This window comes from Melitaea cinxia, chromosome 6, assembly GCF_905220565.1.
Source record: "Melitaea cinxia chromosome 6, ilMelCinx1.1, whole genome shotgun sequence".
In the NCBI taxonomy this organism is placed as follows: Eukaryota; Metazoa; Arthropoda; class Insecta; order Lepidoptera; family Nymphalidae; genus Melitaea; species Melitaea cinxia.
This window is the reverse complement of record NC_059399.1, coordinates 5,867,646-5,888,505: the sequence shown is the minus strand read 5'-3', so window position 1 is coordinate 5,888,505 and position 20,860 is coordinate 5,867,646. Positions and strand designations below refer to the sequence as shown.

The following is a 20,860-nucleotide window of genomic DNA, read 5'->3' as shown; positions in this document are numbered from 1 at the left end:
AATTAGTAATTTTGCATGAAATACAGGGTCACTAAGTCCACACATCTTTATCAACTACATAAGTTACCCTGCACCGAATAATACAAACTTTAAATTTATGTTGAGGCAATTGCAAAATTTGTTTTGTGGGATATTATTATTTACAAGAATACCATAACCCAGAAAGGAGATGTTTACTTTGCGCAATCGGAAACTTGGAGTTACAATTTTGTTAGTCCTTCTCATTTTTTTCTTTACAATTTTATTAATACGCCAACCCGCATTGAAGCAGCGTGGTGAGTTAAGCTCTGACCCTTCTCCTATATGGGGATAGAGGCCTATGCCCAGCAGTGGGATATTATAGGCTGAAGCGTATCTCATATTTACACTGCGATTATTACCATTCATATAAAAGGAATCAATATTCTTGTGAATTTACATCGTATATTTTATGCCTGACTACCCGGTTTATTTTCAAACGTAGTAAAAATATCTCTTACATTAATGTCTACTAATACGAGATCCAAAGTCTGGCGTATTTTTAGATTTAAATATACGAAATTAAATTGTAGTATAATAATAAATCGCACATTAGAATCACATTAAAAAACTATTTTTAATTTATTTAAGTTATTACATTTTTTTCTCTACACATCTAAATTTAAAGTATGTGACATGCGGTTGATCGCGATATCACCGTAGATATAGCGTAAAATTGTAATGATATTTTGGTACGTTTAACATTACACTAGCTGACGTGCTTCGCATTTCGCTCAGGACTTTTCCATTTTTATGCATATAATAAAGACAAATAGCCAGATTTACGTGAGCGTTGACTGTAAGCGCCTGAATAAAATATAGCGACGCCTGTACGTCTGTTGTACAGTACACGGACTTTATTAGAACGTCTAACTTATATTATGTCCTGTCAAGATTATATTTCGTCCTAAGACTGGGGGAATATTCGAAATATGCTAGTGAGTTGCAAATAATATAACAATATATGCTTATATTAAAACTGTATCAGAAACAATTATGTATGTACGTTTAAGATATTTTGGAGAGAATTTGTAATCGATATTCATTTCAAAACGATAATTTTTGTATGTTTTCACGTATCACGGCGAAATTATTGAATGTGTGAGAAAACATGTCTATGTGTAGTCGCGAACCAAGCGTCTAAAAAGACTAAAAATATTGATTAAATTTTATCAGTGTTTATTAAACATGATATTTGCTGTTTACTTTTAATCGGGTATAAAATATTATTTTAAAAAGAAAAATATAACAAATTATTGTATGCTATTGCGTATTTGCAATTAAAAAGAGTTTCGTTATTTCAGTACAGGCATTCGATACACTTTAAAACAAATTCGTTGTTATTTACCTATATGGCATAGTATTTCACATGCAAACTGTTTTTTAAAGAACTTAAAAAAGTTCATTATTTGAAAACCGTTCAATTAAAACCGTTATGCTTTTTCATATATATCAATTCTATGCGAAATAAATTTAAAAGAAAATTTGTAAATATTTATCAGTCTATCCTGTAATTTTACAATAAAATAACAACAAATAAAGCATTAAGCTAAATAGGCAAGTATGTGCCTCTGGTTTTTAACTTTAAATATATATTTACCGTTTGCGACGTAAGAAAACATCTACCCTTAAAGAAATACTTTGAATTCTTCTCTTTAACGGATAAGCTCAGCTTTACCTTTCCTCGTCGGTGGAATTTTACATTCGCTTATATTTATGTACTGGAAGAAAGATCAAAATCAATAGCGCCCAAAAATGTGTTACGTAATATGAACTGACAACGGTTTGTTGTATAAGTACAGTCTATATTCAAATAAGAACATAAATGTATTTGCATGAATAAATTTGACTATCTAGCAAAATGAAGCAGTGAATAGAATTCGCAAATTGCCTTTAGGAAATAAATGCTCGCATGTTTGATTCGTAATAACGCCTCCTCTAAACGTCGTTTGACTCGTTGACTCGTACGATGTCACAGAGGCTAACTTTGGGGAACATGACAAACGTCAATTTGTTACCTTCTGATTTACAGTTACATTCTGACAAAATGTCAGTTGTATATGGCTTTGAACTTGTCAACTTCTATGATGAAATCGCGTTAGAGTTATTTGTTATTGTAATAATTTTATTATGTCATGTTACAAGATAACTAACTTCAATATTAGAGATATTTTAGATTTAATTCAACTTACACGTATTTAATTGCACGTGTTTTCTTTATAAATAGGTACAACAAAAAGTTGAAAATATCCCACGGTTGATAAAACGTATCTTTTACTGCGATTTAGCCGATATTTTCCCAATTAAGTGTTACGATCCTTATAATTATCAAAAACTATCTAAGGTATAGTAGAACGATCCACGAATACAAACACCAAACATCGTGAAAATATCTATTAAAATACAAAAAAGAGAAAGAAAGAAAGAAAGAAAGAAAGAAAGAAAGAAAGAAAGAAAGAAAGAAAGAAAGAAAAGTTCTTTATTGGCCATTATCATTTAAAATTTTAATAATACATTTAAGTTAGAAGGCCAACCAGGTCTCTGCCTCAGCATTGCTTAGCAGCAAATTGTTACTGCTAAGGCGCTGCTCTTCCGTCAGAGCCTGCATCGGCGACTTCAGACGCCAAACGCCACAAGAACATAATGTGCTTAATAAAAAGAGAATATAAAATAAAAATCAACGAAAGATAGACACGTAAAAAAAAAAAAGAAAAAAACTTAATAATGAGAAAAAAATAACAGAAGTAACAATAAAAATATTCCAGAAAAAAAGAAAAGAAATATATAATAATATAACAGTCATACAGCCTGACTAGACTCACACAAAAGAGCCTTCTATTTGAAAAACAATCGAACCTACGAAAGTTAAATAAATGGAATTTTCGTCAAAATCGAATTCAAGTTCAAAAGTGTCTTTATTTAATAATTGTGTTTGCTCGCAAACGAAAAAAAAACCGACTTCAATTACATCGAAGAGTAATACAACGTAGATCGACGAAAAAATAGTCAAGTAACTACGCGTTATCAAAGATTGTTCAAAAAGTAGTTATCAGATCTCGATAAAATTTATATGTAACCACATGATAAACATTAGCTTTTGATTAAATTAAAAATTATCAAAATCGGTACACCCAGTAAAAAGTTATTGCGAATTTTCAAGAGTTTCCCTCGATTTATCTGGTATTCCATCATCAGATCCTGGTTTCCTTATCATGGTACCAAACTAGGGATATCCCCTTTCCAACAAAAAAAGAATTATCAAAATCGGTACATCCAATAAAAAGTTATGCGGTATAATACAACGTAGGTCGACGAAAAAAGCGTCAAGTAAAAACGCATTATTAGATATAACTCGAAAAGTAGTTGTTATATCTCAAATAAATTTAAATGGGACCAATTGGCACACACCACCTTTCGATTAAAACAAAATTTGTCGAAATCGGTCTACCCGGTCAAAAGTTCTGATGTAACATACAAATACAGTCGAATTGAGAACCTCCTCCTTTTTTGGAAGTCGGTTAAAAAGACTTCAAAATGACTTTTCAATCGTCATTCTATAAATAAAAATTATATTTGTTTTAAATAATTAATTATAGTTAAAATTGAAGCTACCACAAATTCGAAATATACATTCTGAAGCGAAGAATCTGCAAAGAACTCTCTCTGCAGGTACTCTTTTCATCAACGACAACTTTACGTCCGAACGGAGACTATATGTTAAATAAAACTTTGCAACAGTCAAAATGTACGTAAACTAAAATAAAAACGTTTAAGTAAAACGTAGGTCTCTATTAATGTTAGGTTAAACGCTCTTCGCGTGGAGTCAGCTTGGCGAGGACGAAGTAGGCGGTTGTAATTTGTGCACGCAACCTTGTGACAGTGGTACCATTTTAATGTCTGCCATCGATCCACGCCCGACACCCGCCCGGTTACAAAATGGCGATCATAAAACCGCTTTATTGTTGCCTCTAAAATACTTTCAACTTTCTTAGACGATAATTTGATGGATCCTGAACGTTCTTTTTTGTGTTCTTAAAGAGTTTTATTTAAATTATCCAATTTAGAAGCTATACATAATTTATGTTTGGAGAAAAAGTGTCGTTTTCCTTTTCTTGATTACAAATTATATTCCGCGAACGTAGCGTACGAATTAGACATAGTACATCTATATTTATAATTTGCTTTATCCGATTGATTATTTATTAAAGAGTTTGTTTAAATGTATATGGTGGTTTTTAAATTATTTTAAATTTTACAATGATTATAATGTAACCATTACCATTTATTGAGTTGGAAAAACATAAGTTGTATGAAATTACTTCACTACCCAACTTTATTGCCAATATAACGCTGATTTTTATTTATATAGACATGTTTATTTACAGATATTATTTCCAAAACTTTCCATTCCTTTTTTCTATGTATGTCTCTTCCAGTACAATGGACATTAACAAGTTATATAGACATGATTTTATTTCTGTGTTATAATTTACATGGCCGCACGTTATTATTTTTGTCAGTCAGACATACGTCAGACAGGTTTAATAAAATAAAAGCTTAAACGCAACACACCTGTCCACGACAACGACAATCGCTGTAAAATTTTTGAAACGTCGCGTCGGGGTTATAAAAAGAATTATTGATAAGCACGTTATTTAAATGTTCCAGCACAATTTTTATTCATAATATCACGATAACAATCAACAATGTAATCTTATTTTTTTTTTTGATCGTAAATGTCATTACAATTTTAATGTTTTTTTTTTTTTTTCATAATCTAACCTTATTATTTATTTATATTATAAAGAGGAATTATTGGATTTTTTGTTCGTTTATAATAGACAATCTTAAAGACAAACGAGAAAAATACTTTTACAATAAGAATGCTACATTATCACTGAGTTAAATAGGCTATATTTTGTTGGAAGAACATGGGCTATAGAAAATACTGCAATCCACGCGGATGAAGCTGCGTAGGGAAAGAAATTTTGGTTTCAGCTTCAGCCAACTTCTGCAAAAAATCTAGTTACGGTTTTATTTTCATTTTCAGCGAAAATGGGCTGAAATTTCGGCCTTGCCAAAACTGTGTTTGTCGAATGTCGTGCGATGTTGGGCTAACATTGCCTGCCCAACGCCGCCGGCCTAGGTCTCAAGTAGTAAATATTATTATTAACTTTAAATTATTATAAAAACAAACTTTATGATATCAAAATAAGTGTTATTTTTTGTATGTAAGCAACGAACGAAACCGACTTTAATGACATCGACAAGTAATACAACGTAATAAGACGAAAAAATTAACAAACGACTTAGTCGTCACTATGATTTCCGAAGGTTCCCCTCGATTTCTGGACGCCATCATCAGATCCTGGTTTCCTTATCTTCCTTATCATCATATACCACCCTTGGTATAACTCCATTAGTATTTCCAAGAATTTTTTTTTAATTAAATTCGGTTCATAAACGACGAAATTACTTGCAAACATACATACAAACAATATACTTATACGGTCAAATTGAGAAACCTCCTCCTTTTTGACGTCGGTTAAAAATACATTAGACTTCAGTACACACCGTAACGTTGTCCACATCGATTCGTGTTCGGCCAAAAAAACCTGTTTCGGTTAGACACTAATTAATAATAATTAGTAATTATAACTAGTTAGGACGACTACGAGACCAAAATAAAATATTAAGAGTCATATCTTAACCGAAGATGACTTGTCTGAGCAAATATAAACATATTTCAGAATAAGTTCTGAGACGCTGAGAGTTGAACTTAGCGAATTATTTTCTCTAATTGTAGGTAGAATTACAGACATCTTTACTTGAGCTTGAACTTTGAGCGTGGAAACGTTTAAATGGTCTGTATTGTATGACAAACTGTGCCTCGCGGTTTTGCCTGCATAGGTCCGTGTAAATTCTCGAATATAGAAAAATTAATATACAAAGCTAAAAGTCTGTTTCAATGACTTATGATAAAATTTACCTCGCATACAAATTTCTGATAGTTATTGATGACCTTATCAGCAGAACATAAAATAAGTTTCCAAGGCGTATAAGTTTCAGCCCAATAAATAAGACGATATTTGTATGACTTTTAGTTTCACAGACTGCAAATATGAATGTCTGATAGGTAACGTGGAGTTTGATGTACGAAAATCACATCATAAACTTCTACCTCTACCCTTATACATCCATAGCTTTATCAGCTAGAGAAACATCAATTTTTCCAACTTGTATGTAACAAATGTACATATTTTCACATGTTTGTTTCTTTTTATACCAGGTACTTAAATTTCTTTCCTCCGAGTCAAAGCAACAACACCCTGATAACGTTCGAGAAGTCCGCGACTTACTTCGACGGGGACCTCGTTCCGCGGAGAGCTCACGCACTTCTGCCGAACGCGAAGATAATCGCTATACTTATTTCACCGTCGAAAAGGTACTGTTGCTTTCTGTATTTCTTACATACGAACTACTACTATACTCATTACGAAATATTTGTTTATTAGTTAGATAGTCTGGTTTAAAATAATTTTCTTTGTTATATTTCTTAACCTGTGATTTACTTTCTTTTATAATTTTTTACGTCTTCAGACGTACTAATTTACGATAATTTTAACATTATTTCATATGAATAATTATTATACTAAATATTTATCTATTATTGAAATTTTTCGATACACAATATTTTCCTTACTGATATTTTGTAATCATTCGTCTCAAACTCTATTATTAAAAGGTTTCAAAAAAAATTTTAGTCTTGTAGTGTTTTCAGTTTCAGAATGTAATACATTATTTGATGTCAATATCTATTATTACAACCTGTAGTGTTCAGTTAGAATATGTATCAGGTTCACAATATACAAACGCAAAACACGATTTTACGAAGATGACGAGATTTGTTTTGACGTTCAATGTGCGAACGTGAAACATTTCTAATTTTATCATATTTTCTAAGCATGCAAAATTCTATACGTATTGATCTGATTTTTTATTATTAGATAAGCTAAGCTACTCGTCAAAGCATGTAACGTAGCATCGTGGCTTATAAATTGTTTTGCTTGGTAATTAACACTAATTACAAATTACCGTGAATATGAAAGCTAGTTACGAATTCATTTTAAATTTAGTTTAACAATAATTTCTGTGGATTGACTGAGTTCTATTGTTTTCTCTTCGTATATTTTTATTGTCTTTCGTAACGTTCAAGAAATTAAAGTAAATAAATAAACAAATTACAGGTTTATGATTTCCCTAAACTTTGATTTCATCAAATTTTGTTATATTTTGTCGTTGCAAAAATCTGTCAACGGTCCTAACAGGAACTTTTATAAATTTTATTTTTGAGAGAATTTCTCAATGGCAATGTTTAAAATGATACAGTATTTTTATTTATACCGTAAGTCGTTTCTTGATTGAGTATCATTAGCTTGTATGTAGGAGAGTGAATATTACAGATAAACGAAATACTTTAACGTTTTTGCATTCCCTGCATATTTTTAAAAAGGCTCACTTTCTTTCAAAGTAACAGAACAAATGTCGCATTCCGCAGGTTGTATGACGTAAATTTTTAGATTTCTACGAGAAATACTGCCTTCATAAAATTTCGTATCAAAAGACGTGCTTTAAATACTTAATTTTCGTTTTCCTGCGGTAATCCAGGTTCAAGTAAATAGCAACATAAATATCCGAGCTAACCGACCGTCTGTATGAAAAAACTCATTTGTAAAGAACTGAAGGAAATTAGTGCCTTACCGCAATACGCCTGGTTAATTTGGTCCCACTGTATCACTCCCTAAACAGGCAATTAATGCTACCTTCTTTATTCGTAACGCTATATTTCTTATGAGAATGTTCATTAGGGATAGATTACACCGACTGCCTCATAAATAATCTTTATTTTTTTTTTAGTTAATCTTTGTTAATATTCATGAACTAATCTTTAGATGTTCATACTTTAGTCACACTGACTGTTGTGATAATATTGTTTTCAAATGACAATAAACTTGCTTACTTTGTGTGGCTTAATGCAACGAATATAATAGGAAGAAAATGCATATGGAGGAGGAGAGTCCGCCATATGAAAGACAAAGAGTATAGCGTGTCTTGTGCTACTGAATCTTATATAAAAATGTAGAAACAAATTTCTTCAAAGCCTTGAGTTTATTTTATAAAACAATAGCTTAATGCTAATAACATAATATGGAAATAATGTGTATGGAATTTTGTGGTTTTATCTTAAAGCCTCGTGTTTCGTTACTCGGTTTTATGATTAAAATTATAAGTAACATGACGTCCTTCATGGTTCCACTCGCTTTGACAATTACGGTTAATTTACATCTTCTAAGAATCAGTGTTATTTGTTATAGTCTACGTAACTTCTCGATAATGTTAATTGTTATTTACGTTGAATGAATTATTTAAGTCTCTTCAGTAGCTTCAGAGTTCAATTACGAAATTATATCTTTGTATAATATTACCTTTTATCTGTCTTTGTGAAATTGTACACGTGTATTATCCGGGTGACTGTACCAAATAAGAATATTGTTTGGGCTGGTTATTGTCGAAATAAGGTTTAAATAAAAGGTAATTTAATAAGTAAATATCGGTACATTCACGTAAACAAACACCGTACGTAGATCGCCGGTCATCTAGTTAGAAAAAGTATTTCATTTTTGCATACTTTAAACATAATCGATTTCAAATATATAATGCATTTTCTACTCGAGAACACACTCGGAACAAGTTCTCAGTTCGTTTATGATAAGTATATAATATGGGGTAAAATGAACTCAACTTATCCTTCACGGTAATTGAAAGTCATAGTAAAATGCTTGAAACATTTCCCAGAGTAAGTACACACCCGTATCCTAGTTTTCTAACGTAAAGTGACACATCTAATTGAAGTTTTTGCATTCACTTGCGTATTTTATTTGCTCGCTGTAGGATTTGTTACCGTGATAATATTATTTTTACTATTTATCAACTGCGTTGTCTTTCCTGACTTGGTTTTTTCGCTATTTTTTTGTTGTTGATTTCAATTATACTAACCTAAGAAATTTAATAAGCTTTTGCTGAAATACAATGTGATAAAATATCATTTATCACGGATTTCTTGATAATGTCAATAAACAAAGCCAGCCAGTAAAAATTTCTTAAAGAAAAATACATACAACTTTTGTCCAAATTCTCGTTTAAACATACTTATTTATTTCGTAATTACACCAATTTGAAACAATAACTATCGTCATATTATATTACACTAGTGCTCTAGGTACTAGTTCACTATATGACTCAAAATCAAACATTGCTTTATTCAAAATTTAATAATAATCGGAATCGGAAAGAAACTGCAATTACTCTTTAAAACAAAGTAATTCTCTAACTTTGTCAGAAGATTGACGTTAAAGTGTTCACAATTTTTTTTTAATATATAGATAGAAAAGTCAACCCAAGTCACTCATAATTGACAATTTGTTATTTGTACAGAACTAATTAAACCAAGCAATAAATTACTCAAGTCACTTTTGTAACAAAAAATCCTTAATGAAAATTTCAAGCTACTACTAGCGCATTTCAATTTCTTCAGTGTATTATATTTCTTGGAAAATTTCCTCAGCCGTCAATTATCTTAGCTTAGTATATTTCTCAACGTTAGTATTAGTAATCAGATTTCATGAACCTACTCGGATGAACTACTCACCAAGTTGTACAATTAATGCTCCTCCACGATAAATTTAATTATATCGAAATTAGTAACAATATACCAAAAGTTGTAAAGTAATATTCACTAAATTACTAGAATCTAAACGGCTTATGATAATAGTCATTGAAAGTATCTTATGAAACTTAACTGTTCTACAGAAATTCTAACAATCTTCAAGTATTTAGTGTACGTAAATGACGTAAATAATAAATTGTATAAAATTATCAATTGAATTCTAATGAATAACGAGTAAGTTTATATTGGCAAGGATAAGCGAGAATTATAATTATGGCAAATATTATACATGGCAAAATATTTATTTATTTACGCACATCTCTTATAGAAAAACAGAGCAAAATAATGTATCCCAGGCACAGAATATAATTGAAATCAAAGATAATAAAATGAAACCAAATAAAATTAAAACAAATTGTGTTAATGAAACGAAAGAAGAAAAAAATTGTTTAATAGTAAAAATTTACTCGTCATGGATAATACTAATAATCCATCTCGTAAATCATATCCTCGCATAAGCTATTTGCGTGCTTCATATTATTTTTTAAAATATAAATTATTATATAAAATATTTTTTAAATTAAAGCAAGTATAATAAATTAATATTAAATTCTCGTTAAAAAATTATACCTTTATCCTTAGAGCGTATTCGTGGTACCAGCACATACGTTCGCACGGGGACCCTGTTGCGAACAATTACACCTTCCATACGGTCATAACAGCGAACGACTCAAGTCCGAAGCTACTTCGAGATTTAAGGTAAGTCTTAATCTATTCCAATTTCAATTTTATTAACAAACCAATGCAAAAATCTCTCTCTTTCTCACAAGCTTTTTTGCAATAAAATGTAGCGTATATCCTTTCCCAAGCCTAAGCATTTTCACAAAAGTCGGTGTATTGGTTTATATGTGAAAGCATACAAACAAAACATATAAACATATAACAAACAAACAAACAAACAAAGTAACTTTGGCATTTATATTGTCAGCGTAGAAATAATAATTAACTACAGCTTCTTTTTCTTGTTATTGAAATAATTTGCAGCTTTCTTATACACATGCTTTTAAAAACGGAATATGGATTATATTTAAAACTCTTTGTAAAAACCAAAAGTGCACGTCTTCACGCACTCATTTAAAACCTTTGTTTGCAGCTCATACTTAGCAGCGCCCTCTAGTAGCTTGTCTAGGAACTAATGATCAATAGTACAACGATAATAAGTTCAATTAGTTAATTGGTTCTTTCAGATAGCTCTGATTTATTCGTATCATATGAAATTTTAAAAACATTGTAAAAAATTAAGAATTTTAGCCTTCATATTCAATAGAATTTTTAGTTAGTAGCATAGTTTACAGACATAATAGGAAAAACACAGCTTTATTTGGTCAAGTTGTTCTCGCGTTTTTTGCTATTATCCGTACATCCAAAATGTTGACATCCGACATAATATTTATTTAATCGATTCTTTTACATAATAGTATTCAATAAAGACTTCAACTGCTATTTTATTTGTATATAGCATATTGCATATTTGTGTTATAGCATATTTGTGCATTGTTATAAAAATATAAGTGGTTTGAGTGTAAGCACTTCACGTATATTTCATTTTGTGAGAGTAAAGCGCAGCCTCCTTGGAGGCATGCAAAATAATTTGTTCATAATATTATCGTAAATTGTATGGATATTAATATTGCATGTCTAACGTATCAATAAGGCTTAAACAAAAAAATATATATATATCATATACATAATTCATTCATTCATTTGTCAACTCCTCTACTCTAATTATTGTCGATACTAATATTATAATGAGGTAATATATGATTTTTTGTTTGTTTGTAATGGATAAACTCCAAACTCAGTTTCCTTATATGTATATTTATATATGGCTACATTTGAACAGGACAAAACGAAACTGTCAAAATCAAACAGCGTGAAACCACGACGTAAAACTACACATAAAGTTGAATTCGCCTTTAAAAAAGTTATTATTTTTTTTTTTATAATAACTTTTAATTATCATTCATAAGCGGCTATCGATTAAAAAATAAACTCGACGAATGATAATGTACGCTGGATTGAAAGCCATCGATTCGCGATTAAGGGGAATAATATTACCATCTACCTACAAAGCAATGCATTCACGACTGAACGATTTTGCCGTTTATCATTATCATTTATGTTTTACGTTAAATGAGGTTGTTTGTACACTTGTAATGAGTTTTAATACATGTATTGGTTTTAAATAGTGTAATTAATACTTGTTTGCTCGCAAACAAAAAAAAACCGACTAAATTATATCGACAAGTAACACAACGTAGGTAGACGTTATCAAAGATTACTCAAAAGGTAGTCGTCAGATCTTGATCAGATTAAAATGGGACCACAAGACAAGCATCAGGTTTCGATTAAAACAATTTTTATCATAAATTTCTATCAATTATTTATAAATAATAAACTGCTACTCTAGTGGATAGTAGAGCTCACTACGTTAAAGTAGATGTGGCCATGTAACATCATTTGATCGATATTCACTGAAGTAATTTTACTGGATATCAAATAGATGGCGTTGCGACAAAGTACGCAACGTCTCGTACATACGCATCATCAAAGATCACTCAAAAATTACTTCTTATATTCCGATAAATAGGCGTCGTGAGAAAGTATTGAACATGAATGACCACAAGCCCGTCCCCGCACCGTCATGTAAATACGCGTCATCAAAGATTACTCAAAAAGAACTAATTATTTCTCGATCATATTTAAATGGGACCACATGGACCACAAGCCCGTCCCCGCACCGTCATGTAAATACGCGTCATCAAAGATTACTCAAAAAGAACTAATTATTTCTCGATCATATTTAAATGGGACCACATGGACCACAAGCCCGTCCCCGCACCGTCATGTAAATACGCGTCATCAAAGATTACTCAAAAAGAACTAATTATTTCTCGATCATATTTAAATGGGACCACATGACAAGTATTAGCTTTTAATTTATACAACAAACATCAAAATCGGTGCAGCCAGTAAAAAGTTATAAGTTATAATACAACGTACGGTGACGAAAAAACGAATCAATCAGGTACATACTCAATATTAAATATAACTCACAAAGTACTTCTCAAATCTCAATTAAATTTAAATGTAACCACTTGAAGAACATCGGCTTTCGATTAAAGCAAAAATTGTTTATGTCGGTCCACTCAGTCAAAAGTTCTGAGGTAACATACATATTAAAAAAAATGATACACGCAAATTTAGAACGTCCTCCTTTTTTTTACCTTGACTAGTAATAGAATAAAAAGTCAACGAAATGGTCGGAGTCAGTTAAATACGCGTCATCAGGGATAACTCAAAACTACTCGTCGAAGGAAATTTCAATTTGGGCACATTATAAGCACTAGTTTTCGAATTAAAAAAAACAGGTAAAAATTTATGAGCTATATATATGACACACAAAAAAAAATCAGTCGAGTTGAGAACCTCCTCCTTTTATGAAATCAGTGAAATAGCATAAAGAGTATTTTTGTTTGTCTAAACAAAGTCTATACGCAATATAACAAAATATAAAAATAAAGCAATATTAATTGCTACCTGTCGCCAAAAGCCCACCCAATTGTTTGTATCATTACAAAAGAAGATCGTTACGTATTGTTCTCTGTTCTTTCCCTATTTATATCTAAAGACATGCTAGTTCTATTACTCTGGGTTTTTTTTTTAAACATCATGTACTATGTATACTCTTAAAACACAACCTTAGGTTAAATTTCCAGAATATTCGTTATTAATATAATGAATGCCTGCCTGCCGTGTTGGCCTGCTTATAGCAATGTAATGAAAGTACGTTACTTTTAGACATCTCGTGTCGTTATATCATAGTCATTATATAACAAATAATAACTAGATGCACTAATGATCTGTAAAGTTGAGTGATTCTTTTCGACTGTTTTTCTACATCTTATTAGGCACAACGGTTTTACGTTAGTTACTTTTCAGTACTTTCCACTTTAAAAAACATTTTTTACGGCTGTAGTAAGACTATCTATACGCGGATTTAGAACATAATCTTAATTCAAAAGTTATTTAATATAATATATTGATAATAAAATTATTAGTAACATTTACGTCAACCAATTAACTTCACTATAGGCGGTATTTAGACCACAATTTTCGTATAATTTAAAAGTTATTTAATATTATATTAATAATAAAATGATTAAGAACATTTACGTTATCTCATTAACTTAACAGCGTTAATAATAAATAATGTATATATTTTTTTTTGTCTTATCACAACTAGGAATCGCTGTTTGAATCCGGGGAAATATAGCCATTACCTAGAACGTTGGCTGGCGGAGTACAGCGCTCACCAAATACACATACTAGACGGATCACTGCTAAGAACTGAACCAGCAACCGCTATGAACATACTACAAAAGTTCCTAAAAATACCGCATCTGGACTACAACAAGCTTCTTAAGTAAGTTGGTTTTTTCCTAAGTATTCAATGTACTTTATTAAAGCCGCTATTGTATGGATGTTACTAAGTAACCTTTGCTGTCGTACGGGCGAAAGAACGCTCTATCGATATTATGCTGAAAGGGGTCTATTTATAGTATTAACACTAGATAATAAGGAAAGAATATGTGAAAAGTACATAAATTTACGCAACAAAAGGTTCATTTTTAGAAATAATGCATGTGTAGTTCTATTTTTAATAATTTTCTTAAAACATATATTATTTTATCGAAACATTCTTTGTGTGAGTCCATTATAGTATCTAATTTCTTAGATGATGAACTTATCTATTGTTCCTTTGTTGCTTTACTTATCGTGCTCTAAGACACAATACGCTCCTTTAAGAATTTCGACGCAAAGTAAGAATACTATAAAAGAAAATAATCCTCATCTTTTAAACACATATAAATACTTTTATATCGAAAGTGTTGTATTAGATATCATCGGAAGCTAAAAATTTGGTTCAAAAAGTTAAAAATTTTAGAAAATCAAACTTAAAATCAAATGGTATTTTTTTAAAACGAAATCTTCTTTAAAATCCTGCTGGAACTTAGCATATTGCAAGGTTTATTTGTTGAGTGCACTCCGCATTTTTCTTATTAGCAAATAGCACCCTTATGAAGCCGTTGCTAGTCGAGAGCTTTATATAAACCCATTGTTCCAGGTACGACGCTAAGAAGGGTTTCTTCTGTCAAGCGGTGAGTGGCGAGAAAACTAAATGTCTGGGTAAATCGAAGGGTCGGATTTACCCGCCAATGGAAGACCGTTCCTCAAAATTCCTCAGAAGATATTACTCCCCTCACAACACGGCTCTATCCAAACTCCTCGTTAGACTCGGCCGACCAGTACCCCAGTGGCTCAAAGAGGAACTCACCACAAGTGGATAGCATTTCTTTCAACCTAAAAGGTTGGAAAGAAACAAAAAAATCGTTCACGGATTGATAAAAGTTTGTGTCGTGAAAATAACGTAAAAAGTTATGAACTGTGGACGTTCGCAATACGTAAAGTTTATCATGTATAAATGTGATAGTATCCTTGTTGAGTGTTATCTTTGTCTATCGGATCTTGTAATATATTCAGAGTGATTTAAAAAAAATAATTTAATGTAAACAATCATAGTTCTACGAAGTTTATTTCGATGTAGATCGTAAATTTATTTTGTATTTTAGCGTAAGTATTCAGTGTTCATGTGAATTTTAATGTTAAACTTTGCTTGCCCGATTTTTGTAACTTAGCCACTAACGGCCCCGATACGTCCCTGTATCGGTGTAGGTGCTATACGTTGATTATGTTTATATGAAGCACCTCTAACGAGATGATATTTTTTATCTTTTAAGATGAAATTGTTAGAACGAGTTGTCTCGACGAAAAGAATCGAACGAACTTGTAATACGAAATGAAATTGTTTTTACGTCGTCGGTAGCTCTATCAGATTGAACTCGTTCTACGCGAACGTCAGACACGCTTACTTTAGTATTTTTATATGTACGTACCTGATGCTATTTGTACATTATAGTTAATTTTTGTACGTATCTCTTTTATAATCTAGGAGAGTTATATTCAAAACTGTAGTCCCTCGGTGCCATTTATACTAATAACTCATTTTGTTTTCTAAGTTTTAATAGTTATTATTTTGTATGTCTGCTGATGTGAATGTGTTTAACGTGCGTTTTTATTTATTCAACGACAGCTATAAAATCAAAAAACGCTTACAAATAATAACTTACAAAATGTACACAGAAACACACACACAATTTTTTTTTCAATAATGGCACTATACTTCGTAAAGAACAAGACGCTAGTCCTATGGTAAGATTTTTATAGTTTTCTTTTTACGAAGAAATATTTGATTAAGCGCAAGCGGATCATTGTTCGAACCCCTGTAACCTTTAAAGGTATTCATTTTTATGGTAGCATAAAATATGTTGTTATATGGAATGTATTCTTTGTACCTTTTCTTTTCATAAGTGAGAGAAAGGAACAGCGCTAACTAGCAGCTGTCACATAGTGACGTCGCTACCGAAATTTACTTTTGTTTTATATTAATTAGTACGACTGACCTTACAGTGAAATAAATAGTGTATTTTGGAATATATTTTGATACGCAAGAATTTATCGACGAGCAAATACGGCGTGGTCTTCGAACAGACTTTACAATACTAATAATTTGTAATAGATGTTGGTACTTAAATCCCCTGTAAAAAAAAACTTTTCTCCGATCAAATTATAGATACTTTAATATAAAAAATATATTATACATAACGAAAAGAAATAATTGGATATATAATGTAAAATGTTTTTATAATTATGTAAATCGATTATAAATATATTATTTTTATTTCATTTTTTGTTTACGTCGACAAAGCTTTATAGAATTAGATATTTATGTCTACACTTCCGAAGTTTATGATGGATGGCGGAGTGATTATGTAGAAAATGGCCTTAATATTATTTCTTAGAGACTCGTTACGTTAATAGTAATCGTGTAAATTATTATTCAAAAATGTTTCATTTGAATTAATTTACCGTAGGATAGTCGGAACCAAGAATCTGTTTTGGGGGCTCGTAAATTTAATTTACTTTTTTAATTTTATTTTCAATCGTAATCGCGTTTACTTATTATTTGTCATCAGAAGTATTTCAGTCTCATTTCAAATTAAGTTTTCCGGCAGGATACTTCGGTATTTCGCTGCGTAATACGAAATAGGTTCAGGAGCTCGTTAAATTTTTCCCTTGATAATATCATCACTTTGAAGAAAATAAAATCGAAGTAAAGAGGCCCCGGTATACTTATTTGTTATATTTTAATGTAATTTTCCGAAGGCGGATGTCTGTTCTTAATGTGTTATGTAAAAGAAATTAATACGTCACTTATTTTATTAAACGATTTAAAAAACTAACGATTTGTTTTATTATAGAAATATATGTTTGTAGTTTTTATGACCACTGTACTACATTATTTTTTAATTATATTATCAAACGACCACGCTGACATTCAACGGACTCTAGGATGAGAATCCTGTTTTTGTGGTTCAAACATCCAGACTACAAAAAAAAACTCGTTGTTTTTTTTTACTCGTACCTATAAAAGCATTTATCTTGCGCAGATATCGAACTTGTGATGTCTCAACAACTAGTAGCTGTTACCTTTACGTCAAGGCGTTATGAAATTACAGGATTTTTCTCATCGTATCATATTGTACATAATAATTTTTTATTTGACACGTGAAAATTTAACTATTATAATTGGTTTCTTAACAAAATAATTAAACCATAATGAAGTAACTATTGGTAATCAGTTTTCAGGTCAAGCTGTCGATCGGAAACGCTCCCGACTAACTAAAATATCATGATCAAACTTAATATATTAGCCGAAGAACCTGCGAGGTCCAGCCATTTGGCATATTATATTCTCAGTCGGTCTCTGATTCCAAAGGACTGTAAGCTCACCTTTTTTTTCAAAATTTACTCATAGCCCTGTCTGTTGTTGTGTGTCTTTTTATATTTTTCTTTTTGAAGCTCTCTTTAGTTCTTCCTTTATCGGGAGAACTTTAGATAGATATGTCAGTTGTAGATGTCGCGGCTGTAGGTGTATTTTCGAAAACGTCGGTTTCATACTCCTAGTCTTCCTCAATTTAAAACAACCTTAGCATATGTAGTTTTTGTGGCGTTTTATCCGAAAGCACTAATTTTTAACCTTGCACGATCTGCGGATCGCATTTTGGAAGTGCGCGATCCCGTGTAATTGAGGACCCGCTTGGTGTGATTACAATCCCTAATAAGTTTGACAAACGTTTGTGTCACCATCAACTCACCTCAATTGTCTTTGCTTAACTATAAGATTTCCCATGTCGCTACCAACACACAAAACACGAATACTTATGTCATACAAAATTTCGCAAATATTAATGAAGTAAATCCCTTAATATAGAATTATTATTAATAGGCAAATGGTCACCAATATTTAAACAAAAAATCGTAAATATAAGATTTAATAAATGTACATAACAATATATGTATGTGATAGTTTATATTATCCAACAATTACGTCTATAATCAAAATACCTAATACATTTAATTTTAACCAGAAATTCCTCTATACTGTAGAGTAACAATAATTACATAATATAAATCCTATAATATACCCACACTAAATTGCAAGACATTTACAAGAACTGTTTCGTTTCCTCAAAATCATACTTAAACAAGTAACGATCACCGCCGAGTGCAATTTAAGAGAAAAACGACAAACCCTCGTTGTCTTAAAATGTTTTACTGTCGCAACGTATTGTTCGATGCGATACGCTTTAGAAATATTTTTCATTCTCCACCAAGCCTTTCATTACAGTTTCAGCGGTTCGACAAACAAAGACCGGCGATGGTCCGTAGTAAACAGGTAATTCTACTTTGAAACATTCAATTTGAATCGGTATTGAAAAGGTAAAAGTTTAATCGATTCAATCAGACTTGACTTTCGCTAAAGATTTGCATTCAATGAATGTAATTGAATCGGGTCAACGATAAAGTTCGATAGAAAACGTTAAGAGTCATACGACTTTAAATTTTCTCGACGATTCGAAAATCTTTATGTGAAACGCGGACTAACTTTTATTTTTTACGCTAAAAATAATTTTGTGAAATGCAGTCTAAGTTTTATATTTTACGCTAAAAAGAATTGTATAAAACTATGTAATCGAATTAAAATATATCACTGCCAGACATTTAATGAATCCCTGTTAAAAAGAAGGACAATTAACATTAGGGTCTTATTTATTTATGTCTCTCATTACGCTTCTCGATATATTTATTATGAATTAATTTCAATATTTAAGTAACAGCCATGGAGTTCTTCTATTTTGTTTTTTCTTTTAATCCTCAATTTTAAGTGTATGTTCTGCTTTTCCACAGTTCATCTTAAGCAATGAAAATAGTCATTAAAATAAGATGATGCAGCATAAAGCCAGGTAATATATGTAAATATATGTAAAATCTATCAACGCGTAAGTTTATAACCCACTGAATTCGGCTAATAATTTATCTTCTCCTATTACGTTACCCCAAGATAATTTATTGTTTTTTTCTTTTTATATTACTTTTACAATTTGAGTATGTATATGATATGTTGGTGATTACTTAAAAAATACGGATGGACAGAGGTCGCTAGTACTAAGTAAAGGTGTGACATGTATCGAATATGGTATTTCGCTTCAATTACACAGTTTTAAAGACTTGTTTCACAGGTAACTAAGAAATTTTATCTCAAAATTAATTTACTTATTTTTGCCATAAAAATCAAATTAGCCATATATACCTATATAAATTATTAGCGATTAAATGACTAGACTGGCTAGGCCTAGATATGCATGCCTAGAAAAACACATTTTTTCACTTGTGTTATGTCTTAAACCGAGTTTTTTTTCTTAATACCTAAGTCTGTATAAATATAAAGAGCAGACCAAAAAAATTTTCATATAGCAACACTTGATTTTTCGAAAATCTCTATACGGAGGGTCATCCGAGTGGCGGGAAATTGTGCGTTGTTTAGAACAAATTGTTTCACATTACAGCACTTTACGGACAAACAGCGTGCTTTTTGTCTAAAAAGAATTTTATTAAGACAACGATTCCTACGTAACTGTACTACGCCAATTCAGAATTGATTACGAATTACGCCGTAAAAGTGAGTGTCCAAGTAAGCATTTAATCAAAGCTTTGTACAAGAAATTCAAGCATACAAAATGGACAATGAATACTAAACAAACAGGCCACATCAATTTAAGAAAAAACTACGAGAACTTTCGGGATGTTGAAGTTTCTGTAAAGATCGATCCAGAATCATCTACGCGTAAACATTGGGCGGTTCAGGCAATACCAGAACTAGTCTACGACGAAGTTTGTATATGAAGCTCAAATTACATTAATTAAAGCTTCAAATTGTGTAGGAGATGAAGCCAAATGATTACATTTTATTTAAGTTATTGTCTTACACAATACATGTTTCTAATAAACTGTTTTTTAGCGAAAGGTAATGTTTTCTAGAAGTCCGGACCTTACACGTTGCAATTTTTTCTTGTGGGAATATCTTAAAAATTGAGTGTACCTTAATAAACCGAGTACAAAATCTCAAGCAAAAGAAAACATTCACAAGTAGGTAGCTGCAATCCCTCGCAACATGTGTTAGCGAGTTTTTCGGTTTGCTTAATCGATTGAAAGAGTCCCAGCGACGAAACGGAGCACGATGACGTATTTCAAAAGTAAATTACAATAGATGCTTACTACTTAAATACATGATCTCCAAAAAACATTTTTAGTTTTATACCTATTAGTGTTTCAAAATTGCAAAAATTAATTAACCATCCTATATAATCCCACAATACTAAAAAACGTTGATGCTTTAAAAGTAAGTATAACTTTGTGAAAAAAAGTTAATTTTATTTTATTTTTATAGCCGACTCTCAGGAGCATAGCCTGACGTCGAAGTGAGCAACCTGCACATTACAGCTTTTATCTTAAAATAACAGACAGTGATGGATGATGGCTCCCGACATAATTCATTTATCTCCGATCAAGGGACGCCCGACACCCGCCCGA

At 31.2% G+C, this 20,860-nt stretch overlaps 1 protein-coding gene across 1 annotated transcript in view; it reads left to right on the top strand.

The window, feature by feature from the left end:
- The window catches only part of LOC123654241 (bifunctional heparan sulfate N-deacetylase/N-sulfotransferase), a 67,693-nt gene extending 50,524 nt beyond the window's left edge, over window positions 1-17,169 (top strand). Inside the window, exons 11-14 of the mRNA XM_045590158.1 lie at window positions 6,308-6,463; window positions 10,388-10,504; window positions 14,052-14,231; window positions 14,934-17,169. Of these exons, the coding sequence (XP_045446114.1) occupies window positions 6,308-6,463; window positions 10,388-10,504; window positions 14,052-14,231; window positions 14,934-15,156 (676 nt within the window). The 3' untranslated portion in view covers window positions 15,157-17,169. The remainder of the gene's footprint in view (window positions 1-6,307; window positions 6,464-10,387; window positions 10,505-14,051; window positions 14,232-14,933) is intronic.
- Window positions 17,170-20,860: the final 3,691 nt, after the last annotated feature.